Below are 27,300 nucleotides of genomic sequence, written 5' to 3' on the forward strand. Positions count from 1 at the left end.
TTACTGATTAGTGAGCATTACTAATCAATTCAAATTAGTGCCTTGAGATAACTTTAGTGCCTTGAGATAACTTGTATTGTGATTTGGTGTTATATAAATAAAACTGAATTCAGTTCAATTGATTCTCTGAGCTGGACAACAGATGTGCAGCTGTGTTGGCACGAACAAACGGCACTAACAAGCAGCAACCACTACAGATATGACTATAAATCACATTTTTAAGGTGGAACATTTTTTTGGTAAAATACTCACACACAATTTTGAAAACCAACACCAAAGCACATTAAACTTTAAATTAGTTTTTGAGACAAACGACAAACAAAATGTCGATGTTATGGGTTTTGGAAATCTTAAGGCTCCTCTATCAGAAGATAAGAACATTAAACCGCAAGCTAAGAGAATAACAGGCAAATTAAGCAAATGATTGATATGGAGGATTAATCATGTAGTCAACAAATAAAAATGTCAGCTATGATGGAGCTCAAGGGTCATCCTGTGGATGATCACTATGACACAAATGATTTCACAGGTAGACTTACTGTCACCTTGTTGGGAGATCGAAATATTTAATGATGTTATCGGTGCTATGCCATGTGAGCATCTGTAATGCACACAAAATATAGAGAAAAATCATTTGTAATTTTGAGGATGAATTGGTGGCTTTTGCACTCTCTGTTGCTCTCTCTGTTTATTAAGACCAATGTTGGCACAGAAATGTGAAGAACAGGTTGACGTTTATACATTGTCTTATATACAAAGGTAGCTTGTATAACCTATAAAGCATTCCTTATTATTTGGAATAAGGAGTGGCATTTGGCATGAGATTTGTTTGGATGAACAGGGTGGGCACTTTCTCTGGAACAATATTTAACCACACAGCTGGTCTGTTGCAGCTGTAACCTTTAGCTGAAGTGTTGATGCAGTTACAGGGCAACCCTTGACACATATCACATTTTGGTGATATTTTTTTTTAATTAAACGGTGTAAACACAGCCTCTATAGGATATGGAACATAAACACAATATTTACTTTTTGTGTCATGAATTGAACAAAAGTTTAAAAACATTGTGGCATGTGCAAAAGTCTCCTATTATGATCTTGTCTGTCATTAATATATATGAAATCTTAGAGTATAAGCTTTTAAGCCTAGCTAAAGTACAAATGTTTCAAAAGAAAACTAGGAGATTGCTTAAAAATCTGTCCTCAACTTTTAGCCATGAGAGAGCATCATGCGTGCTCTTGACAGTTGCCCTGTATGAACAGTGAAGAGTTAGACGTGCAGCTTTGTTCTTCACAAGTTGAAGCTTGTGCAAATTCGTTCATTGCACTTGACCAAACAACTGAACAATAGTCAAGGTGAAACAACACCTTACGCTTGTGTAACCTGTCTAACTGAGTTATCATTAAAGACATTTGTACACCCACTAATGAACGAACATGCCCTTCCCATATTAGCTACAATCTTAACCATATGACAGGACTAGATAAGCTGTTTGCCCAGGGAGGAACCTAAAAGTTAGGCCTCATAGACTTGTTATATATATATATATATAATTCAAAATGTGATCAAAGACTAGTCATTCCATGAGTTTACTAAGAGCAGGAAGAATATTAAAGGGTCTGTTCTTCACTCCACTGAAGGTTCTTTTAAAGTTCTTAGATATTGGAATAATTTTGCCAACTTTCCATACCTGAGGGAAAACACTTTCCTTCAGGCTAAGGTGAAAAATAAAATCTCATGTAATTTACCATAAACTTTTTCTTGTGCCCTTGTCAAACTGCAGGCCCCTCTTGGTTGTTCCCATATCAAGGTATTAGACTAAAAGGAATAGAGCTTTTGCTGTCAGGGCACCTCATCTCTGGAACTACTTGCCTGAGAAACTCAGATTTGCAAAATCATCTCAAAACTACTCATGGAATTGAACTGAATTTGATTTGGATAAGTGTGTCTGCATGTGTTAATGCAGGTTGGTATGAATTTTAATACATACATTAATTACCATGTTTGTTTGTATGAACTGCTCAAAAAATTTTAGAAGACAATATGGGAAAGATAGTTAGTTTATCAGCATCAGTTTTAAGTGCTTTAAAGAAGAGTCGTAACAAAATTGAAGGCAAACCAAAATAGCATCAGTTTTTATTGTTTTAATAATCTACTGATATCACTGACATAGGTGACACTTTATACATTAATAAATTTGCTGATATGTTGCAAATAGTGCATTTTCTATGATCAAATGCATGGCAATTAGTAAACATGGAGGACACACCCAGTGCTGATTAGAAGTATTGATGAAGACAAAGTAGTAAAAGGAGTCAAATAAGACTGTAAAAGATGAACAATCCAAGTTATGACACTTACTATCGTCAGAATTCTTAGAAAATAATTTGCTTCAAAAGGCACTATATCAGAAAATAATGCTTGTGTGTGGTAACTTGCACTCGACTATTGAAATGACTGCTTTTATTTTTGGGACACTTGAGTGTCTTCAACAAAGGCTGCCAGCAATAGTGATAACCAAAATTTCCCAGGTTTCTCCATAGTAAACAAAATATCCTGAACAGCTCCACTTCAGTAAAACAATATATAAACTTCATACAAAATACTGGGGGACGAGGACAGCACTCCAATTCGACATTTTTAATAATGCAACATATGGCAATCAGAGATGAACAATCCAAGTTATGACACTAACTATTGCCATATGTGGAGAAAGTCAAATTGGAGTGCTGTCCTGGACTCTTTTCTTATGATTAAGTACATTGAGAAACCAGCACCCAATTTTCAAGGTCTTATAGTGAGTTGAACGCTTTGTATCTTGTTTTCTACAAAATATTGGGACCATCTTCCAAAAGTAGCATTTCATTTTAAACATTTCACCTCATCTTACACCAACAAACTCATTGACTTTATAAAAAGGCATGAAGGGTTATCTGCAGCTCTTTCTTGAAATCCGAGCTGACTTATCCATTGAGATCATCAAGGGAACATACTGTGGTTTACAGATAGAACATCCAGGACCAAATGGTTTACTCTGTACAGTTCCTCAACAGTACATCTGTTTTTTATTGAAACTGTACCAGCCACCCTGAAGGGTATTGTAGAGATCTAATCTATATAATAAAAGCAGCTCAATGGCTGCTCACAAAACCGTTTGGTCAAACAGCATCATGAAGGCCTTCTGGTTTTGGGGTACTACATGATTTTGTCTTGATATTAAAATGTGTTTTAAAGGCCTGCTTTTAGTATCAAGTATCATTTGATGACTTTCCTGTGTGCAAAGTAACTTAAAAAATATGACATTCTGTATCTATGTGAGTAATATTGTAACTTTTAGCTTTTTGGAATCATTTGTAATTGAAAGATTCAGCTTTTGAAAACTTTTCTACAGATTTTCTATAAGACACATTACATAAACATCTCCCATTTACAGTAACTGAAAAACAACATGGATGAGAAAAAGAAAACCTAGACCCCACACAGATATGTTAACTATCTCCTGGAATGAAGTGGATTCTTATGAAGACATTCAAAAAAGTCACATCTAGCAGAACAGTGTTTATCATTGAGCACCACAAGCTGTGGTGCAGAGCAGCTTCAATGACTAATTCTTACTGTACATGCATTAGTATGAGGAACGAGTGGTTAAAGAATACTTGTTAGTGTGCATACATGCAAGTGTGACTGTATGCATGTAGGATTTCTGTCTTTCTATCTTTTTCTACTTTTTTGTTTTTTTGTTGTTTTTTTGTTTTTGTTTTTTTACAGCTGCCTTCATTAAGGAGTGTTGCTGTCCCAAAGGTCAGTAGCAAAATGTAATGATAAAACTCAGGGTTCAAAAGACAGGTGTGGACGTAGAAGAAAAGCAAGGCAAAAGTGCAGACACACACATTAATACCTCAATCATGCAAGCAAGCACACACTCGCTCCCAGTCCCAGACTGAAATATGATAAATGATGACTTTTGAATCACTGCACGTTTCAAATCTAACAAAATCATACTTTGTTTTACAAGGCATTGACGTTATCAGACACAAAGCCATGAGGTTTTTTACTAATAAGCACCTAAGATATAGGGCGGAAATGAAGGAAATTACAAACAATGATGGATCAGTCCAGACTAGTTTAGTCTTAATAGTTAAGATATTCTCTTGTCTTGCCTGGAGATGAAACATTACCAGAGAACAGCTTTGCACTACCGTGCAAATATTTTAAAATGGACTAATTGGACAGTCACAACTCTGGCCTAGTGTCCTGTGAGTCATATTGAGCTTCATCTGTGAGGTCATCTGTAAGACTTTAAAAACTGGTACAATTGCAGACTAATATGGTCAAGTTAAAAAAAACAAAAACCCATACAATCACACTGGAGGATGCCGGTGGTGGTGGGAGGAAGAGGTAATCACGGGCGGCCAAATCCATGTGTAATAAATGGCTGGGGCTAAATTCCCCATTCAAGTTTCAGTAGACATTTTTGTTTTGTTTTTTATTTTCAAAAATTGTGATTTAATCAAAGGTTAAATCAAATGTTTCTTTTTTAAAAGGATAATTTATTTAAACCAAATTGATTGGTTGATAAAAAAACTGATTTTTTCATAGTTTGTCACTGACAACAGCTGGATACACTGTTGTCCAGGGCTTTGGGGATTGTTCAGTTTTTTAGTAGTGGTCAGGTAAAGCCACTATGTGTCAGTCCTGGGGTAGCCATAATGGAATTCAATTTAATTGTACATTTTGTCAGTGGTTTGAGGACTGATTGAACAATAGATTTGTGTATGCTAAAGTGTTTTTGTTTTTGTTTGCATTTAGAATGGATACATATACATTACATATTAGGTTTACATAAGAGGATATTTACCATTTTCAACAATCAAGCTCTGATTGTTGGAGCTGCCAGAGAATCTTTGTATTGATGAAATGCTGCATTAGCCATGGAGCATTGGATTTGTTTTCTATGTGTGGGCAATTTACTCTCTTACACAAGGATTTAAAATGGCTAATGGCATGTTGTCAGGCACAGATCAAATGTAGACTACATGACTAGTATGATTGGGATTCTTAGTAGTACTTTGGATCCATTTCTATTTTGGCACTGCTGTATTGTCCCAGAGCTGGTGCCAGTTGAGGCAATTATCAAGCTTTACATGTTTTCCATGGCTTTCATGAAAGAATAATAAAACATCATCCTACGTAATTTAGCTTAGTATAGCGAACATTAGACATTTAACCTTGTATCTCACTGGCCTCAAATTACAGCCACAGATCAACATTTTGGTTAATACATCTATTTGCTTTCTTGCGGCGACTTATACAATAAGATTGATACCATACATTTGACTGTACACAAAATATGAAGCTCCGGTAAACTTAGTAGCTCTAGTTTAGCTTAAAGCTTAGCTTAAAGCTTAGCTTAAAAACAGGGTGGAAACAGCTAGCCTAGCTCGGTTAAAGTTTAAAAAAATACACCTACCAGCACTTCTACAGCCCACTAATTAACGCGTTAATGTCTTGTTTGTTTACTCCATACAAAACAAACATTTTTTGTGCTACATAGAGCTACAAGTTGTAACTTTTTATGTCTGGGCTAGGCTAAGCTAATTGCCTGCTAATTATGAAACTATAACCTCATATTTAGCTGCTAAATATGAAGCTACAGCCTCATATTCAGCATAAGGACATAAATCATTATTTTTTTTGTCATGTAACTCTCAGCAAGTGATATTTGGCAACCTTTTTTAGTATTATATAAACACCACTGTTCATCAAGTGCTATTCTCAACCTAAAGGCTCCACATTTTCAGCCTGCAAAGGAAAGCCAAGGATGGAATGACAACAATGTAATGTGCCAAATATTGATTGGTTCAAAGTCATCTGATCAAGCCTCGTTAAACAAGCACTATCATTTCTAAATTATTCTATCAGAACTTTTTTCGTCTAGTCCTGTCCCCTTAAAAAGGGATGGCGAAAACTTCTACTGGTTTCACCATACAAACCCTCCTTTGAAAAAAACCAGAAGGCACCTAGGAGAGTGCACACCGCCGCCAACCACGTCACTCTGTATGATGTCTTATTAATGGACTTGACTATGACAGGGATAAATAACTTTTTAAAAATTAATTAATTAAAATCTGGGGACTTAAACGGTCCTGTGCAAACAATACAACATCCAGTGCTTTATGCTTTCGGTCTATGACATTAATACCTAATCTGAACTGTTCTGGATAGTCTTATTCTTTTGATGATGATTAAATGTTAACTTTACCTCAGTAAAGTTCACTTTATCCATATGGTGAAAAAAAATCCCAGCAGCTCACAATTTTAGAAACATTTGGAAAGTTGTCCACTTCACATAACGTGACCAATGCTACAAGCAATAAGAACATACAACATACACACATACTACCAAACAATAACATTCTTAAGACACATAATGATAAAAAAAAAAAAGGTAATAAAAACAAAATAAACACGGGAAAAAAGCAGAGGTGTTGTTTTTCAGTGTGTTCACCACATGTTCTGCATGTTTAGGTAAGGCAAAGTAGAACTAGATGATGGTTGTAAGTGTTTTCCTTTTTGTTGAAGGGAGGGGGAATTTACATTATGGCAAGCTAGTGACAAGGGGCACCTGTGCACATCACGGTCCTTGTGGAAGACTTGTGATCCATCTGACCCGTTCTGTATTTTCTGGGGTTGTTCTGGTTCACACCACTTTAGAAGAGGAGTGGTTCATCAGTCGTCAATGTCCTCATACACATTATCGTCAAATGGCCGAGCCGAAGACGGCTGTATTCTGTGTCTGGAGTACTTGAGCTGAAGAAGGTCTCCTACCTCACCGATGACACTCAGCGCCTGTGGAGACATTTGTACAATAAAAAAGCTGTCAACATGAAGAGCAAATATGTGGCTCAAAGACATTTAAAATAAGATTTTTATGGAAAAACACACCAGCCTTGTGAGATTAAATGACAAACTTGGGCTGAAACAGAGAAGAACGCCGACTGAAATGCTGCAGCCGGACCTGATATTTCCAATGTATCATTTGTATTACTTGAGTGTGAGGTGTAGTCACCAGTAGGACGTTTTTTTAAGAGCACAGGATGTGATTAGTTAAAACAGATAGGGCATCTTAACAGCTGTGAGTGATTATTCACAGTTCACCCAAGAAGAGGGTATTTGGTCTTCAGAGTTTCAGAGTGCAAGATGTCTGAGTAATATCATTAAAACTTTCAATTCCAGGCAGTTATACAAGGGTACCACATGTGACAAGTTACCTGCTACTTATCATCAAGTGTCATTATCAGGAAATGTTTCTTATCAAATTATGTCCAATGTTTCTGGCACCTGGATATTTCATTCTGAAACAATTGGGGATAGTGCAACAAGCTACGAACACAACATTGACATGATATCACCTCACATGGTTGATATGGCAAACGTGTTAGCAACCACATTGCCTATTTACACATCCAGCAGACACAGAGCAAAATTGGCATTCACTTGGAGTTGTGTTTGTGTCCACCTGATGAATGTAAATCTGAAACTCACCCTCCTTCTACCTCCACCAACTCCTGAGAAAAATATCTGGCTCTTTAGCAGCTAAATGCTCCAATACGTTTACCAGAGAGTTGCTTATTTTGTGTATGTGATGTCGGGCAAGTAGAGCACAAAGGATCTATCAGAGCCTTTTCACTGAAAGTCTGCCGTTGCCAGACTGAAACAAAACAGTAAACCCAAACTATGAGCTGAAAGACACTAAACTGTGGAAAAAAGTGGAACTACAGAGTTAGGTAGGGCTGGGTATCATTAAAAAAATTATGATGCCAATACCACTCCAAGTACCGTTAAAGTGATACTGATACCAATTCCATTCCTTCATTCCATACCCATCATGTGAATAGAAGCACTATATTACATAAAATGCCACTCATCCACATCTAAATGATTAGATTTTTTTAAAAACAAAAATGCATTTAGAAAGTCTTCAAATTATTAACATTTATCAAGAGGGGTGTAGTGTCACCACACTACGGCACACACACAGCTTGGCTGCTGAACTGCTAACTCAAATTCACCACAGACAGGTTGTAGCTACTGTGGCAACGGGCCATTCACATGTCGCATTAAATCGAAGAACACTTGCTTTGACTCGCGGTGAACAAGTCCATACAAATAGTCATATTTTCTAGCTCTGGGTGCAAAAAGGATCGATTGCAGGTATAGTTTGACGGGGGACGTTTCGATACTACTTGGTCTACTACCTTAAAAGGTATCGAGTACCGATACCCAGCCATAGAGTAATACTTATCTGGGTCTCTTACTTTTATGGCAACATGAATGACATGTACAGTATGCATACTTCAACATGTTAGTTAAGATTTGACATTTGATTAAGCCTAGATACTTTGTACTGCCAACAGTTTCACAGTATTTCACTGATCTACAAGTTGCAGTAAAATGCCAAACATGCAGAAATTCAGAATGTTGTAGCTCAGAGATACAGCATGTGTTTTGGTGAGTAATGCTGAAAGTAAACATACAGGCCAAATCCAATGGACCTTTAATGAGGTCAATGGAAGGTTGCCAAAAATACAAGAGTATAGGTTTATGTGTATATGTGTGGGTGTGTGAATGAGAGGAAAAACAGCGAAAGCTCACCAGCAGATAAAAGAAACAAAAATCAACATGACACACCAAAGTACAAGAGAACTATACAGAGGGAACGGCTAACAGGGAGAGGTTTTAACATCATGACAGATAAAAGCAGTACAACACTACAATACTCCCACTCCCTGTCTTCACTTTATTTATTTATTTATTTTTGGAAGAGCAAGAAGGAAGAATAGGAGAAGAATAACAGCTCCCCAATACAGCAACAGCCAAGTAGCCACGAGGACACCCCAATTAGATACGGAGCCCTGGAGATGGTTCACCCAGTGTGTGAGATAATCTTAATCTATGTAAAATGAGAAGGAGTATCGGTTAAGACAGTGACCGGAAGAGAAAGAGGGGGCAAGTCTGCAGTAACCTCACTTCAGTATAGTAGAAGAAAAGTCCTCTTTGAGAAGAGTGGGTGGCTTTTTGATGTTCTGCCGAGAGCAATTGAAAGATGAATGATGTGCATTTTCGTGGACCAGCACAATGAGAAAAGAGGATGGGTAAGTGCTGAGGTCTCAACTCTTGGAAAAGACAACTAATATACTGCACGGTTCACTAACTGACACTTCACTGTAGTTTTTGGATGAGTCACATCATTTGAAGTTAACACGATGCTCTGTTCATCCTGGAGTGACAGTCGACTTTTTAACTGGCCTCCTGTAAGAGAAGCAACCATTTGGAGACTTTCTAGTCATGGTAATTACATCACCTTTTGGTGGTGTCAAACAACTTGAGGGTCATTACACTTAGTCAGGAAATGAAGGTCTTAAAAAACAAATGTACCACAGTCAGTACCACTACTGAGATAAACATACCAATTGTAGAATATTGGCTTTCTGTTCCTCTCTGTGGAATCTGTTACCGTTTTTTAATGAAAACCAACAATAACCAGCCAATGTTGTTAATAAGCTACATGCTGGAAAACTTTGGCCAACATTGGATTTGTGCTAAGGTGTAGTAATTAGTCAAAGTCCCCTGGAACCATATTTACCAAAGGCACCAGTGACTGTTAATGCAGCTCTGGTTAGAGGCGGACAATTCTGATTAATTAAAAGAAAATTCTAACAATTCAGAGTGTGTTTTTCATCGAATAATGCCTCATTGAAACCAGACCTTTCTCCTGTGTGGGCAGAGCACAATGAGAGCTGGCTATGCAAGACTAGTCAACATCAATATTCTTGCTCCTACAGGTATTGCAATCTTAAAATTGTATGCAGGTTTTGTACAAAAAAGACAAGACGGTAAGTCTGAAGGAAAAACACTAGATTCGACAGTCACAATTGAACTGCTGTGTTTACCATGTTTTTAAATAATGCTGAGTAGTTTGTCATTTATTTATGTATTTTATTATTATTATTTATTTAAACTCTGCCCTGCACTGTGCTTTTGATGGAGCTTGTCTGAACATAGTGAAAGTACTTAGTTACCCTGTCGAGCATGTCTTTTGAGTGTGCGGCTGAGATGCAGAAGCGTGCCCGGGATTCGATGATGGGCGTAGCGGGGAAACCGACGACCACCACCCCGATGTTCCTCTTCAGCATCTCCCTCCCGAACGCTCTGCCGTGACAAAGATTGAGAGCGACAGTCACCGAAACAGTTTGACATTATCAGCTCAATAATTGACCTTAAATTCAAATTTAATGGTTCACGTGTATGGGATGAATATAAGTTATGAATATAAGTTATGACTGAATTTTATTAGCGTAGATTTTGTGAAGGCAGACTAGGTAATTGTAATTTTATACTTGCGTTTTTACTTATATTTGAAGTTTCAGAAAAATGAATCAATCATGATATTGCCAGAATGATAAATCAAACGTGACACTTACATACAGATACAGTATTCTGCATCACACATAATTAATTTGAATGCTGCTGCAGTTTTAGTGGATAATAATCAGTAACAGCAGCCAGTCAAAGGCAGAGGCTCACCCTATCTTTGCTGGCATGTAGAGCATCATGGGAACGACAGGAGAGTCGTTGTTGCCGTAGATGATGAAACCCATTTCTCGAAGCCTCTTGCGGAAGTAGACTGTGTTCTCTCCCAGCTGTCGCACACGTTCACAGCCTGGGGTGAGGGGGTAGGGGGTGGGTTTTGAAACTTGTGAGTTGACAGCAAAGTATGTCAGAAACTCACACACAACATTATTGTAAATATTCTCATTTGTTGTGTAAAAAAAAGCAGACTGGGAATTAGAGAAAGAAGCCGATGGAGTGCAAAAACACCATGTAAATAAAAACGTATATGAACTGTCACTGTTCCATTATTTAGAGCCACAGTAGGTTAACGATGCCTTTAAAAAAAAATGAAAAAAGAAGGGCTGACAAGCAGCTGCAGACAATCACTTTCATGAGTGAGAAAACATCTGAGTGTTACAGCATACAGGCACCATGTGGAAGTCTTTAGTTTCTCTGTCATGTTTTTCCTTCTCCCACACAACATCTTTTCACTGGGCTCTCTGCGTAGCAGAGTTTTCAGCAAAAAACACCACAAACAATTTAGTGTGCGCACGCAATTTGGTCCACAACTGGTCATAGAAAGTGATTTTCATATTACATACCATATAGATCATATATATCTATGTGTATGAGGAACATGTTGTTTTTGTGCACACAATTAACAATCCCAGTAAAGGAGATGAGACTTGTTCACAGCCTGAGAGGCTCAGCTCAGGGCATAAAGAGATGGAGGAAGTATTTACTTTTATGACACTGTTTATTATAATTAATATACCAAAAAAATTAGAAGTCACAGCAGTGTAATTCAAATCTACCGATTAAAAATGCATAAAGGGCATGCCATGCATTATAAGACTCTGGAGCAGTTTATAACTTGTTGGTATATATTTAAACATTTTCTGCAGTTGGCAGAGAGATCCTGTTATACTGTTCCTACTCAGTGTAGCCTTTGCGTGCACTGACATCTGGTGGCAACTGATGAGAACTACAGCAGCTAAGATCAGATGCGTTCAACTATGTCAAACAAGAAAGTGGAGTCTGATGTCTGACACACTTTGCCGTGGAAGTGTCAGACATGTATTCCTTCTTTTTGTTAAGCTGTCAGTTACTTCATCCCTCTGTTGAAATGTCTCACATTGTCATGAGCTGCTCTTCGACATCTTTTGGTATGTCACAAGTGCTTTAAGCATTATTGTCTGAACTGGAAAGCTGCTATGCAGGAAGCACGTTGGGCATTTGAAGGAACAGATACCAATTGAATAAAAGGATTCTGCTGAGCTTGACAGTTTTCTTATTGAAAAAGGGCTTCCTTCATGTTTGGAGTGGAAGACTTCAAATGTTGTCTCATTTTGTTTGTGTTCTGTAAATATTTTAAGACAGATAAAACAATGAATTCTCAGTTTTAATTCTACATCCCCCACTTTGGAAATCCCCTCCTTTGGTTAAGTGTACACACAGGCTTTTATTTAATTTGGATGATGGAGGTGTTAAGACAAACATATTTTTACTCTCCATCGCTAAACAAGATGTAAAAATCCAGTGAGTAGACTTTTCATTAGACCTCAGTATCTCTCTCAGCATGAAGAAGTGTTATAGTGCCAATGTGGACTCACCTAACGATGTGCCATCCTCTCCCATAATGCACTTCATAGAAGTGATGATTTGCTCCACCACAGGAGGAGACATGGAGGTGGCGTAGACCGCACTGTGGGAATGGGAGCGCAGGTACTCTATGAGGTCCTAAACCCAGCAGACACACAGGAGATGTAAGCAGATATACGTGAACAACACTGCTCTAATTACTTTCTCTACAACCACGAGGGATTTGGCAGAAGGGATGCACCGATCCGACTTTTTCAGTCCTGATACCGATACCTGGGCTTTGGGTATTGGCTGATACCGAGTACCGATCTGATACCAGTGTTGAATTAATAAGCTGTGTGCCTCACTGTGTTGAAGAGACTAGGATTATTGTTTATGTGTAAGGCAACATCAGGTTTGACTTTAACATTGCTTTCCTAACTTTAAAATGTAACAAATAAATGCATAGATATAAATTTACTGAATTGTTATTTATTAAAACAATGATATATGATTCCAGATTGGACCATGATCACCGATACCTGATCCAACTATTTGGGTCAGGATCAGACCAATATCCGAAATCAGTATTGGTATCAGTCTCTATTTGGAACTTTTGGGACTTGGACTTGGGACAGTTTTAAACTGCTATCCATCTTTTCTGTTTTATCACAATGTGTAGATTATTAACACTTTATTGTAAGCTTCATCCTGTTACTTGATGGCACATTTTTAGACTAGTGACTCCTGTCTCATGCTGGCTCTCTGAATGAAGTAAAATGAAGATGGTGGGAGTAGGCGAGGACCCATTAAACACTGTCATTCATTGTACACTGGTTACACTTTTGCTTGAACAACTTTTTGTATGTTTTGGTGTCACAATCTTTTCTTCATTTCCTGGAGACAAATAAGTTGTCTAAAGCCCCCTTACAGGCATGTTTTAAAACACAAAAATACTTTGCTTTGAATAATAATTTGTGTCTACTACTTCACTCAAAGTCCAATATGCAGTGTATGTGCACTGAAGGCTTAACGCTTCCACATCACACTTGTTCAACACACATTGGACAGGGACTAATTTCCAAACTAGTTGTGATTCCCAAAAATCCTGCTCAAATATCTTAAACTCAGATTTAAAATTAGCACAGATATGTTTAACATCCGTATTCAATCTACACTTATTTACTGTTGCAACCCACCTAACTGGGCAACGATACATGTCTTGTGACTACTAAAGCTTGACATGTCACATGCTTTAAATCAGTGACAGCTCATTCTATGCTGGCACTGGTGTCCCTTATCTGCAATTTTTTTTTATAACTCATATAATTTCATGTAATATGTAACCCATAACGAATGAAATGCCCATATAATATACCAACAATCCTTGATCCTCACCTTTTTCCCTGCTATGTATCCCCCTGCAGCGCCAAAACTCTTGGTAAAGGTGCCCATCATGACATCCACATCACAGGGGTCAAGGCCAAAGTAATCAACCACGCCTCTTCCCCTCGGCCCCAGAGCCCCTATGCTGTGGGCCTCGTCTAGGTAAAGGTAGGCCCGGTAGCGCTTCTTCAGGGCAATCACCTCTGGCAAACGCACTATACTACCCTCCATACTGCAGGGAGGAGAGAGGCAGAGAGCAGAAAGAGTTACAGCAGTGCCAGTGATGCGGGAGATGTCTTGATGTGTTCACAATCATTTCTTTGTTGATAACCAGGGACATTTAAGCCAGTGTGGTGTCTCTGGGAGGATTAGTTGTTCCCCACTCAAGGTCTGAGCTCATGACGTCATGTCGCACAGCCTTCATTTGAACGACAGCTGGACTTCCCAAATATTATTCCTGCATTAGTTATTGACAGTAAACCGTTACGCCCATGAAACGTAAACAGTAATTGCTGGCTACAGGTCGCTGAAGTTATGTTAACATTTTTAAAACAAGTGTTATGACAGGCAATATAAAAAAACAGCAAAAAAACCCATCCCATTATATACTCATTCAATTATATTTATATGCAGATGATATGCAAATTATATACAGTAGGTCCAAGAGGAGCATCTTGCACTGCACCCAGTCAGGCAGAATAAAGAAACCCAGTGAAGCTGCTCTTTGTATATTACTCTGTGTAAACAAGTAAGAGTTGACCAAGTACCGAATCAGCTAACAGCCGACAATCCAGCCCAAGGAGTGTTGAAACTGCTGAACCTAATGGAACCACATGAACCATCAACAGAAGGTAAGTGCTGTTTGTGTGAGACTCTTACTAACATACATGCTTTGCTTGATTATATTCAACATCCCAAAGTCAGAGAACTAGATTAAATAACTACAAAATTAGACTGAATTTGAGTGTCAAATCTCAAATAGCTGAACTGGCTTTAACAACTTATTTTTGCTCAGTGCAAAACATACAGCAGAAAACAATTGCTTTCACCAGTCCTACTGTGTGTGCAACTAAGGCGGGTAATGTTCATGATGAAACCAGGAAGGAAAAAAGTGGTGAACTTGCATTGTTTTTCTGGTTTTATCATGACTAAGCGCAACCACTCCCCTAATAAACCATATTCATAACTTCAACAAACACTCAGATGGTGGGAAACTAAAAAATACAGTACAACAAAATTAAAATGCCTTTCAGTGTCAAAAAAGGTTGATATAAGTATCTAAAAGACAGTGATTCAACTACCTGTAAATGCCCTCAACCACTATGAGGATCTTCTTCCATGGTCTGTGAGTTCTGGGCTGCCCGTGAACTATGGCTTCTCTCAGCAGTTTCTCCAGGCTCTGCATATCTGATAGGAAAATCAGGAGGTTACAGTCAAAATAACACTTGTGGTAGCAATGACAGAGGCAGAAAAATATAGTAGCAGTAGCAGAGTAGCAGAAAGAGAGAAACTCATTTACACCCGTACACTAGACCCTCAAACAACTGAACACTGAGCACTTTAATTAGCACATATTAATCTATCTATTAATCTATTAAGAGGCAGAATTTTTAATAAAATTGCTCTTGTTTTTAGCACATTAACATCTGTTCAACTGTTCAGTGACCCTGTATGTCAGCCAGAAACAAGCTACGTTTAACACGCTATTTAATCAACTAGGCAAAAGAGTTTTGCTTCATTATTGTATGCATAGAATCTGATTCAACTGGATTATCTACCAAATATTGCACCAACTAATCCAGCCTTATTATCTCTTAAATTACAAAATATATAAACAAACAATGCTTGTATATGGGTGTAGCTGTGTGGAGCCAAGCTGCAGCTTGCTAGCCTAACAGTTATATGTCGCTACCAGTGGCTAATCATTCCTCACTACAAAACTAACTACACACAACAAATTCACATCATATTTACTGTATCACATGTTATATGCATAAAACAGCTGTTTTATGAGCCACTATAAAAAAAATATACAAGACATAAAGTTGTTGTAGATTAACCATGTGAGGCACTGTTAGCAGCAAGCTACATAGCAGATCCTGTCAATAACTGACACAAGCTTAAAGAGAGGTGCCAACACAGTGCCAGTTACTATAAAACATCTGGTTAGTCCTTCAGGATTAACACTTCAAGAACCACACTTCCAAAATAAAGCTAAAACAGCTTCCCAACAATTAAATATTCAGTACTTGTGTGTCTATGACCTGTTGTAATGTTGAATTTCATTATTCCATGACCACATACTGACAACACTAAGCATTTAAGGTAAACTGTATACTGCTACTGTATACAGATAAGTGGTGAGACACATTTGGGAAACAGGAACAATTATTAGATGGTTGAAGGATGAACACAATGATCCAGGTGGACCAGTACAAGCAGGTAGCAGTCAGACTCTAATCATAGGCACAAACTCACTGTTGTGTTTGAAGACTCTGATGGTTGAACCGCAGAGTCTGGCTCCCAGCACCAGAGAGGCATGGTTCAGTTCATCACTCAGAATCAGACAGCCCTGCAAGACAGCAGAGCAACTTTAATATGCATGACTGATTCATACATATCATTTTTGTTTGTATCTGTTTGAGGTAGCAGGTAGCAGATAGTGTTACACATACATTATTACACAACATTAGATTTTTTAAATGTACCAAAACATCCGTTTAACACGTTTTTTTACCGGTTGGTGAGTGGGTGGAGTGTCATTTTAATGGTGTGATGACATAATTACACTGAGAATAGGGTTGTTTTGATTGCACAGATATAGATGCAAATGAATTCATCCGTAGGTCATAGGATTTCCCATCCTACTACAAAAGGTAGAGTTCAAACATAAAACTCTACTGTAAGAGAAGCCATTGAACGACTGCCATCCATCTTTTCACCTTGTTAGTATCATTTCACTGGAACAAAAGTGTTTTAAAGCCCTAGATTTCTCAACAGTAAGCCAACTATGTGGCGTCTACCTGCCAAACAACCATCATGAGCATGTGACAAAACAGACTGGTCTGAACTCTTTTGTTATCTTTTCGCTCTGACACGCTGTCAAGCCACCAATCGCTTATGCCAACAGGAAGTGTTTCCTCCTGATATGAGGCCAGAGTGTGGTTTTGTGTCTATGGTGCTACTGGTGACCTGCGATAGCGCAATGTTATGAAACGTTATTGTAAGAGCCAACTGAGCTCAAACAAATATGCTTGGGAGGTATTTCATCTATTGCAACTTTTAAAAAAAAGACTCACTAGACATAAACATAATATACAGAATAGACATTGAAACAAAGAGAAAGGAAAAAATGTGCTGAGACAACATCAAGGAAATCTGACAGGAAAATATATGTGAAGCCGCAGCGTGGAGATAACAAATAGAGGCTGTAAGAATAAATCACAGCTCTACAAAGGAACATTTATCACTTCTGCTCTCACCTTGCCGGCCAGTGCTGGTATGTTCATGGAGTTGGTTGCGAATCCCATCCCAAAGGCCATGGCTGACTCCACACCCAGGAACTTAGCCACCAGTTTCTCCATTTCCTCATGCCTGTCCAGGTTACCTAAGATGCAAACATACAATCAGTCATCATAAACACATATCAATCACTACCAAATGCACCTTTGCATCTACAACTCTCATCTTCCATAGCACATAAATTTAAAACCTCCACGAGCTGCAGAGGAGTCAATCTTTGTCTCTCTGCTAGATTATGAGCCATCAACTGTATATTATACGCATTCATCACTTTATTACATTTACAGCTGACTGGGCTTATGAGCATGTTGCCTTGCCCTTCATCAAAATGTGGGCTGGCCTTGTCTGTCTAAGATGCATCATTGATTCTGCCCCACCAGTAAAGATCAGCTAAACATATTACCTCTTCATCTTATTTCACTTCCTCTGGGATGACTTGCATATTATCAGACCAGCTCTGCAGGCTGAGTTGCTACAGATGTCTAATATAAATACAAGATGCTTTAAGACTGAGACCATCCTCTTCAACTGAATTACAACAGATGTTTAAGTTTTATACCTTGGTAGCTTTGGAGGACTTATTTTGAGGATAATTACTCTATGGAAATTATTCTTGAATTACATATTTTGACTACTTACTCGATGGACAGAAAATCAATTGGCTACTGTTCTGATAACTGATTTATCTTTTTTAGTTTTTAGTTTAAAGAAAAAAAATAATCAAAATGATCTGGTTGGAGCCTCCCACATGAATCTAATATAATACAAATTTATATTTTCTGGTTTCTGTTCTCTTCACTGATGGTAAACTGATTATCTTGGCTTTGTTGACTGTTGGCTGAAACAAAACAAGACATTTAAGGACGCGTCCTTGGGCTTTGGGAAACGGTGATCAAACTTTTTCGGCATTTTTGGACATTTTATAGACCAGACTAGACCAACTAATTGATTAATCGAGAAGAAAATTAACAGATTAATTGATAATTGAAGTATTTGTTAATTGCATCCCTAAATGTTCCCCATATTGAATTGCAGTTGTGTTAATGCTCATTTCAAAGCTCCTGTGTGCATGTGTGATGTAAAACCAATGTTTGCTGTGCAGGAAAAAAATGAAGCCAAGATTAAACAAAGCTTAATGATATTTGCATTGCGCAAAGACGCAATGTGTACAGATGGGATCCATCGAGTCAGATTCCACTGCACCACCCAAACAATCTGGTTTGTGACGCTTTATTTACTGTGATGTACAGTCCCGTGGTTAAGTTACGGTGATCATAATGGCGGTGGGTGAGGCTGCGTTTGTTCGTACCAGTCTCCTGCCTGGTGCTCGCAACTCCGACGCCGTACTTCATGGTGACCTGGGCTGCAGAGTCAGCACACGGACCTGTATTCTCAGCGAAGCCGAGGTAATTATATGAGCCCAAGTTAATCACATCCTGCACCACCCGACCTGTATACCTGTAAGAGAGAGAGAGAGAGAGAGGGGATGGTAATCACAGACAGGAAACAATCAATGAGAGGAAGCTAATATTTTTGCAAGCGTATTGGTACAATTAATAATGATCAGTACAAGCTAATTACAAACATGACTGAAGTGGAGTGAAGGGCCAGATTGCATGAAAGCGCTCTTGTTTTTCCAATTTCAACACACTAATAGAATGGAAATTTTGATGGGCGTTTGTACCAAAGCATTTTCTATTTCTGGTTCAGTTGTTTGCGTAAGGGTGTGTGTGTGTGTGTGTGTGCGCGCGAAGTCTGACTACAGACACCTCCACAGCAGCCTCGCTCTTTTCTCAAACACCAGCAAGGCGTCATGAGGATAAACATTAATCTCACATGAACTCTCTGCTCAGGCTGCCGTTTCAATGTCAGAAGATATAAGAGAGTGTGTTTCACATTTACCTTCAACTATACAGTGAAAGTGACCCAGAGCAGAACTTAAAGTATCAAATTCATTATGATTGGATGTAATTTAATGAGATCGGGCTCCCCGTAGATTTCTTTTTTAAATTTGCTGTTAATTTTCTTTGAAAATACATCTGGCTTGTTTTTCCTTTGAGTTAACTGGTTTAAATCTGTAAAGTGTGTATCAGTTTGCAGTGGGATGAGCAATGCCATCATCTTGTGCATGAGAATAGTGTCATATATATATATATATATATATATATATATATATATATATATATAATAATTGGATTCCATGAAGTTAACTGTACTAGATAGATAGGAAAATGTGAAAAGAATCAAATATAATCACAATTTATTACATGCAAAGCTGGACAGGGTGAATGTAACAGCCACTCTATAAAATGTACTAACCCAGTACACTAGCCCTCGAATAAATGCTACATGTGAGAAGCATGTGACGCAAGTTTTCAGCTCTGGGCTTTGAAAATCCGGGATGGACTTTAAAACAACATTTAAAAGACCAAAAGATTAATTGAGAAACTAATCAGGAGATGAATGAAACAACTGGAAAGAATTGTTAATTGCAGACTCTATTGTTTGCATTTCTAAATCATTACTGCCACTTTCACTTAAGTGCCAGTTTCCTCTTTTATACAACTTAACATCAAATTGTTTTGTCCATGATGGTGCAACATGTGGTCAGCCCTGGTCAGAAGGTCTGAATCAATATGTGTGACTTTTGTCAGCATTTGTAGGAGGTAGGAGTGTTTGCACAGTTACAGCTATACCCTTGCTATTATCTGCCCTTGCTATTATCCTATCGAGGCCTCCTGCTGTGCACTGTGTGTGTCTGAGTACATAGAGTTTTGACACTGTTCACAGCCTGGACTAAAAATGTGTCTTTCTTACTCAAAAGTCCAATTGTAGTCACGGGAGGCTCGTTCCATCAGGTCCATTTTGGCTCCCGGCACGCTGCATATGGGCCTGTTCCAGTTGTCTCGGATCCGCATGTAAAGGTTTCTGGTGTAAAAGTTCTCAAAATCTTGGTAAAGGGGCACAAAGTCCTAAACGTGGATGAAATAATAGGAGGAAATAATGAGAACGAGCAGAAAGAAGCACATGACCTGAACACCGGAGAATGCAGGAACTTCCTTCTAAGTTACGACTGTTTATTGAATGGTATGGTTATAAAAAAAAAAATACTAGTAACTTCAAAGACCTGCGTGCCATTCAAACATTTTGGAAAGCTTAGCAGGAAGGAATTTAATCTCTAGAAATATAATCTTTACACACATGACTCAGGTAGCTCATAAAGCTTTCCTTTTCATTTTAAATGAAACAGAGCGCTTTGAAACATCCATGGGATGTAATGGGTGATATAATGACTTCCCCTCATCTATCCCACTGGCTTCCTTTCCTCAACATAACCAAATACTTAAAAACAATGGGCTTCACTATCAAACATTACGTAACACACTGAAAAACAATCCGAGTGCGGTCAAGGACATGTTCCAAATGTGCTGATAACCCCACTGTTTGCTTAGCGTTGACAAAAATGCAATCTTAAGTCCTCCCCATTGCACAGTACTGTGAAGAAAAGCCATGACATCTTAAGGAGGGTATCTTAAATATTATATTTACCTCTGTAAGTTTGCAGTTGATAAATAAGACGTGACAAATTCTTTCTGGTCTGCTAATGCAAAACATTTTCTTGCCGTATAGTTCTTGGTCGCTATTGTATTAAAGTGGATGATGAGATTACATTACAAATGATCTGAAGTTTGCTTTGCCAAATGTATGTTTCTCTTTAGGTTGAAGCAAAACTGTTTAAAATGAGAGATATGAGATATGTGAGAGCCTGTAAAGCTTCCAATGTTGGGAAACTTAATAGAGTGCAAATATCACATTCGTCCTTTCTGGCTGACAAAACAACACATAGACCAGGCCCAATTTTCCATTTGCCATCACATCCTTGTCTATAAGAACAGACAAATATTCGGTCACCAGGAAACATGTAATTTAATCTCAGCCCACCAAATCAGTCCCATTCACCGCCTGAAATACATCTGGCTTTTTTCTTTTCCTTGACAGCGATTTTGTTCATGGTGTTGGCGCTGTGTCATTTACTTAACAACCAAAACAATGGTTACATTCCAGCCATTATTAAGATAGCATGCTGCCTGCATAAAGCACACGTCTGCTTTTGTTGTGTAGATTACACAACGTTACTCAACTGCTGTAATCATTTCCTCGAATGCTGTGTTTATTTCTGAGAGCAAAAAAAAAAACAAGAAACACTGCCAGGCTCAGTAGCATTGATAGTAATGATAAACCCAAACCTGTTTAGATCAGTGTCAACTTTGCCAGACTTGCCAGACGACCTTTATAAAGCACTGTGACTCGACTGGCCAAAATCAGATTGTTACGTTCCTATGAGAAATCCTCTTACCCTTTGTTCCTCCTTTTCCCTGGCTATGTGGCACCGTTCGATCTTCCAGTGGCGGAGAAAGTCGCGGAGGTACCCGAAGATGGTGAGTATGCCGTAGCCCATGTAGGTGAGAACAGCTACCAGCATGGGCGTCTCCTCGAAAGACTCGAGAAAGGGCTGGCTGTACAGGCTGGCAGGGTATGATGCTGCAAGAACCTGGGTACAAGGAAACCACAACATGTTGCAGTACTGAGTCATGTTCTTCTGTCACAAAAATCACAATACTATACATGATGGTCCCTAGTTCTATCTCTTGCAGGCAGTATTATATTTCTCATGGCCCCTTACTTTCCTCATTATGGTATTAGAAATAAATTCATGTAGAAAAACTTTCATACAGGTAGAGCTGGGTAATGTATCAATTGTGATATGAGACTAGATACCGTCTAGAGCTAGGAATGGGTACTTGACACCTTCACAGTATCGACCAAAATAAATCGATACCAAGCAGTTTTAAAATGTCTTTTTGCCAATCGACCCTTTTTGCACCCAGAGCTAGAATATATGACTATTTGTACTGACTAGCTTACAGCTAATAAATGAAAACGTTCTTCGATTTAATGCGACATGTGATTGGCCGACTGCCACAGCAGCTACAACCCGTCTAGGGTGGTCTCAGTAAATTTGAGTTAGCACGCATAGCAGTTCAGCAGCCAAGATGCCACCTAAACGCTCTAAAGTGTGTCTACACTACACACCTGTTACACCGGATAAAAGCTGGTGCACAAAATGTGTGATGGGTATCGAATGAAGCACGCAATTGGTATGGGTATCACTTTAAGGCTACTTGGACTGGTACTAGTATCATAATTTTTTAAACAATACCCAGCCCTAATATTGTCGTAGATTTTGGATAGCGTAATATGACGTAGTATGGTATAATTGTGTTTTCCTGGTTTTAAAGGCTGCATAACAGCTCTATTATTTGCCTTTATTCACTATTATATCAACATTACTGATGATTATTTATTAAAAATCTCATTGATTACATATTTTATGACCATAGCACCAATAGTCATCCCTACACTATTATAGTAATATCAAGGTATTTGGTGAAAAATATTGTGATATTTGATATGCTGTTTTTCCTTAATGCAGTGTGCAGCCTTGACATGTAGGAATTAGGAAAATATTTACTCATAATTCCACGTAAACATGTCCCAACAAATACTTTAACTGAAATAAAGCTGCGTATCAACCTTTTATATAATGTAAACATACTGTATACTTTCCTGCTCCTCCCTCACCCTTTGTCCTAATCACACAAAACACACTTAGCCTTTTGTTATAGTTGGCTGACACTTTACTAACTCACTTAGAGGTGACTTATGTTGGGCCAAATTGCAAGTGGGAGGAAGATAAGGAGACCAAAACAGTGTATGTTCTGGTTCAGCTGTACACCAACTATACAGGGAAGAAAACACTGTGTGACAGAGGCCAGAGACTGAGGATTTGACTGCCAAATAAGGGAAGGGTTGGTTGTGTTGATGTAAATCGGTGCACTCTGAGCTAAGATATATATATATATACACACTATTATAATAAGACATTTGGTATAAACTTGCAAATGGATTGCATATTTTATACATAAAAGTCAGCTGAAATAGGGTTTTCATAAGATCCACCACTTTAAGAAAAAAACATGCTGATTTGTGGGCATAGATTAGATTAGATTTAGATCATTAACTTAACATGTCCATTTTCTTCTTCTTGATAAGTGGATGTATAAAAAGAGAAACTCACTAATCACAAGTGTTACGCAATTCACCCTCCCAGCACGCATCATGTCTCTGTGCTCATGGCTATTAGGCGCCACATGTGACTGGTCATGCCTCTCTCTCAAATACCTTTCAGAGTAGCGACGCTGACATCTGCATGAACCATAATCAGCTGAGGTTCAGTCACCAGTTCAGTTTCTTAGCCTACCAACCCAGTTTACTCAAACATCAACGGACAGAACAAGCTGGTTACAACAAGTGTCTCCTCCCTTATTTTCTTACTTCTTACAACATCTAAACTCGTGATTAAGATGTCAAGAGCTACTAGTGACTGAAAATGACTTTTCTCTGCTGTAACAGTGCTTTCAACTAAATGCCAAGCATGTCAACATGTTCACAATGCCAATTTTTAATAGGTTATGTTTACCACGCTCATGGTCTTAATTTAGCACTAAACAAATACCAGCTACGGCTAATGGGGATGTCATTAGATTTTCAGGAATGTAGCCCTAAATGACCTGATAGTGGCACTATAGTGGACCAGCAGCAGCAGATCAAAGTTACTACAATTCATCCTGAGGGAGACATAAACCTCTGAACCAAATTTCACTGCAGTCCAATAGTTGTCAAGATATTTCTGTTAAAAAAAGGAAACCTCATGGTACTCGAGGAAATGTCAGAGGATCACCAAATTCCTAAAAAACATCTGGGAAAATGAATATCTCTAAAAAGGTTTGAGCAATCCCATCAAGTGGATGTTGAGGTATCTCATTCCTGTAGCATAACTAGCTGGTCAGGAGATCACCGCCATTCAAATTCACCCTCTTGGGACCTTAAACACCTGTTGTAAATTACATGGCAATCTATCCATTAGTTGTACATATTAGTAGCATGACATTTTGTCTGTGCAAAATGGCATGCTATCCATCCAATAGTAGTTGAGATTTTTCAGTCTGGACTAAAGTGATGCTGACCACCCCTATAGCAACGCTGCTACCACAGTTTTTTTTTAAAAGCTCTAGAGTATAACATATTTCTGAGTGTAAGTTGTTTGTGTGTGTGACAGCATCTAACTATGTAGTCTGATGGGACATGTTAATTGGGACAGTAACAGAGGGTGCACCCAAGGGAGTAAATTTCATTAGCCGCTTTGGAAAAAGCTGTTATGCAGCTTGCATGCAGTCTCAAAGGAAAGCTTTAACTGAACAGGTGCACTGGTTCAGAGTATCCCTAATAACAAACCAGCACAGATTCCGTCTCAGGTGTGCAGAGAGTTTTTGACTCATAGTTGCAGACAATGGAGCTTCATTTACAGCAAAGACTGCGGTTTATAAACACCCTGATATGATATTCCCACGTTCTCCTCAATGACTCAATTCAGTCTGTGTTGTTCACGCATCACTGAGATAGGAAAATTAGTGATAAAGTGGGAGCCACTCCTACTACTCCCTCTAAGGTAAACACTTTCAGCTGAAGAGATAAGGATGCAACATGAAACTCACTGCTATCATCCAGGCAGAGAAAGTTAAAATCTCTCTGCCTGCTTGACTTCAGACGTTGTCTTAATTTCGGCATGCATATTATAAACTAAACGATGATAACATAACACAATTTCAACTTTCAGAGTTGTCAACCCGCCTTTTTTAAATGAACCCCCTTTCCTGTAATACAACTGAGGGGGCGGTGGAGAACAGTGCGAACCCATTCATAAAGCTGAGATTTTAAATAACTCAGGTGCTGCCCGGTGAAATGTGAGTATGCCGAATTAAAAAGTGTCTCACCAACATTCAGAGGAAGTTTTTGGTTCTTGCTTTGAGGACGTATATACCATTCAAAATCCGCGTCAACTCTATAAATTAGATTTTTTTAAATGGAGTTTGGCGTTTAGCTGGATGACAACAAACTGTCACACGCAGAGCTGTAAACCGCCTTTAAGAGGTGATAACGGCACATCCTAACAACCAGGCAGGGGGCTGAAGAAAATGAAAGCGCTGACAGCATCGTCCGGGTGTTCACCAGCCTCTCCTCCCCTCGTCCCATCCCGGGCCTCACCTCCTCCTCCTCGGGCTGGCCGTGGTGCTCGGGCTGCGGCTCATGGCAGCGGTGGAGGCTCTTCGCCCATCCGTTCCTCTCCGGCTTCAGTCCGTTCTTCACGCGCTGACACGCTTCCCCGTTGGCTGGCTTGGTCGCGGGGCTCTCTGTCATTGCTGGCCAACGATTGTGGAGCCGCGACGGTAACTTGCATATGTAGGAAGCACGGAGCCCTGCCTGCGGTGCAAAGTGGTGACAGTATCCGAGCTTGCTGGGGGGACGTTTACAAGCACACTCCAAACTCTCACACACACTCTCTCTCTCACACACACAGACAAACCACACACATACACACACACACACACACAGGACCCGCACAATGTGGAACCTGAAAATCCAGACGCTGAATACCGGAAATCAACGCCCATACATCACGCCTGCTGGAGGAGGCGGGGCCACGTGTTTCACATGTACACAAGGGCGTGGCTTAGTGGATATGAAGAGTGCAACAAGTATTACACAGTATTAACCATTCTATCACTGTCTTATTATTTTTATGGCACTTTAAGAGGGAAAATGTACAGTTTATTAGTGCTCTCTGTGCTTCAAGCGTTCACTAACAGCAGATTCAATATAAATAATGATATGAATGGTATGTTATATACACAAATAAACAAATAACATATGCAAATACAGCCAAATTATGAAAGCACATATTGTAAAAAATAAGGTTTCGAAATTTTCCCAATAAGATACACATTTTCAGTCTTTTTCAAAAATGTGAAATTCTTTTTAAAAAATATGATAAATAAAGTGAAGCCAATAACATATTCAGTACCTTTAAAAATCAACAAACTCACAAAAGCTTACATGCAAATCAAATGAATGAAGTGAAGTGAAATTATTATAACATAACAAGAATGAAGAATGAGATCTTTAAATATTAAAGGGCATCACACACTGTAGAAATAGGTCTTGAAATTCTCAATATTTGAGTCCGCGTTTTCAGATTATCTCACAAATATAATATTTATTAATATATTAATATATATTTGCTTATAATGCAAATGAAATTAATCTTTATTTTCTATCCTTAAAGATGCTGCGTGTAAAAGAACGGACTTTGAAGAAATAAAATATAACATTCATAAGTATGTTTTATTTGGTGTATAATCCCACGAAAACAAGAATTGTTGTGTTTTCGTTACTGTATGAACCCTTTTATCTACATTTACACACCGAGATCATGTTTCTACAGTAGCCCAGAATGGTCAAACCAAACACTGGCTTTAGAGAAGGCCTGTTGTGTTTTTGTTGAGTTTCACAGTCACTGTAGGTTCTCCTATGCTTGGAGGGGGAGATGGAGGGAAAAAGGTCACAATCTGCAGCCTCACCACTAGACGCCACCAACTCCTACTCACTGGTCCTTTAAACAACCCACTAAACATTCAAAATGATATGGAAGTGTTTCTATCTACTAAAATGTAGGTAGAATGAAAATCACTCATATCCAAATGAATTTTTAAAACATAAGACAGCCATAGTCTGTTGAGTCATCTTGAAAACATTTCACAAAGATGTGTTTTTCAGGTTATACAGTAGTTGTAAATTAGGATCAGCAAGTTGGATTTTAAAGCAAAATCCACACAAAAACTCTTAAACAGTTCAAGCCAGTAGCCACGGACATGTTTAACATTCCATTGGCCCTGTGATGTAATAACGTAACATATAATATAACCTTAACTAAATGTATATGTTAATTCATTTATTAGATATGTATCTGCAGATATAGTAATAATATCGACTATGCAAAAATATTGAATAATTGTAACAAGTGGTTTGAAATACTGACAGCTTATTTTACTATATTGCACCGTCATTCAAAACAAGACGCATTAACAGCAATAAACCCTGTGGTACTGAAGCTAAAGGTCAATCCACGTTTATAGCCTGGTGAAAAATAAGTTTCCTTGTCATAATTTTGCCTTTACATCGCAGTTATAGCAAACTGTATTTCTGTTGTAGAAATCACAGTTTAGCTGCTCCCTCTG

The 27,300-nt window shown here is 38.5% G+C and overlaps 1 protein-coding gene across 1 annotated transcript; it reads right to left on the bottom strand.

Moving 5' to 3' along the window:
• Positions 1 to 2,197: 2,197 nt before the first annotated feature.
• LOC134001158 (serine palmitoyltransferase 2-like) lies at positions 2,198 to 25,641 on the bottom strand. The gene is made up of 12 exons (XM_062440726.1): positions 25,271 to 25,641; positions 21,462 to 21,656; positions 19,922 to 20,076; positions 18,414 to 18,562; positions 17,065 to 17,189; positions 16,061 to 16,154; positions 14,884 to 14,989; positions 13,595 to 13,814; positions 12,229 to 12,355; positions 10,589 to 10,724; positions 10,084 to 10,213; positions 2,198 to 6,850 (listed from the first exon to the last, which is right to left on the bottom strand). The coding sequence occupies exons 1-12, from the start codon at positions 25,421 to 25,423 to the stop codon at positions 6,731 to 6,733; spliced, it is 1,710 nt and encodes a 569-aa protein (XP_062296710.1). The 5' UTR covers positions 25,424 to 25,641; the 3' UTR covers positions 2,198 to 6,730.
• Positions 25,642 to 27,300: the final 1,659 nt, after the last annotated feature.

The sequence above is a fragment of the Scomber scombrus genome, chromosome 19 (genome assembly GCF_963691925.1).
Source record: "Scomber scombrus chromosome 19, fScoSco1.1, whole genome shotgun sequence".
NCBI lineage: Eukaryota > Metazoa > Chordata > Actinopteri > Scombriformes > Scombridae > Scomber > Scomber scombrus.

Excerpts from the sequence above, each read along its gene's own strand:
- LOC134001158 (XM_062440726.1), bottom strand. The coding sequence starts at position 25,423 with ATGACAGAGAGCCCCGCGACCAAGCCAGCCAACGGGGAAGCGTGTCAG. Across the intron at positions 16,155-17,064 it reads TACCAGCACTGGCCGGCAAG|GGCTGTCTGATTCTGAGTGA; the intron begins GTGAGAGCAGAA and ends GCTGTCTTGCAG. Across the intron at positions 12,356-13,594 it reads GATACATAGCAGGGAAAAAG|GACCTCATAGAGTACCTGCG; the intron begins GTGAGGATCAAG and ends TGCTGGGTTTAG.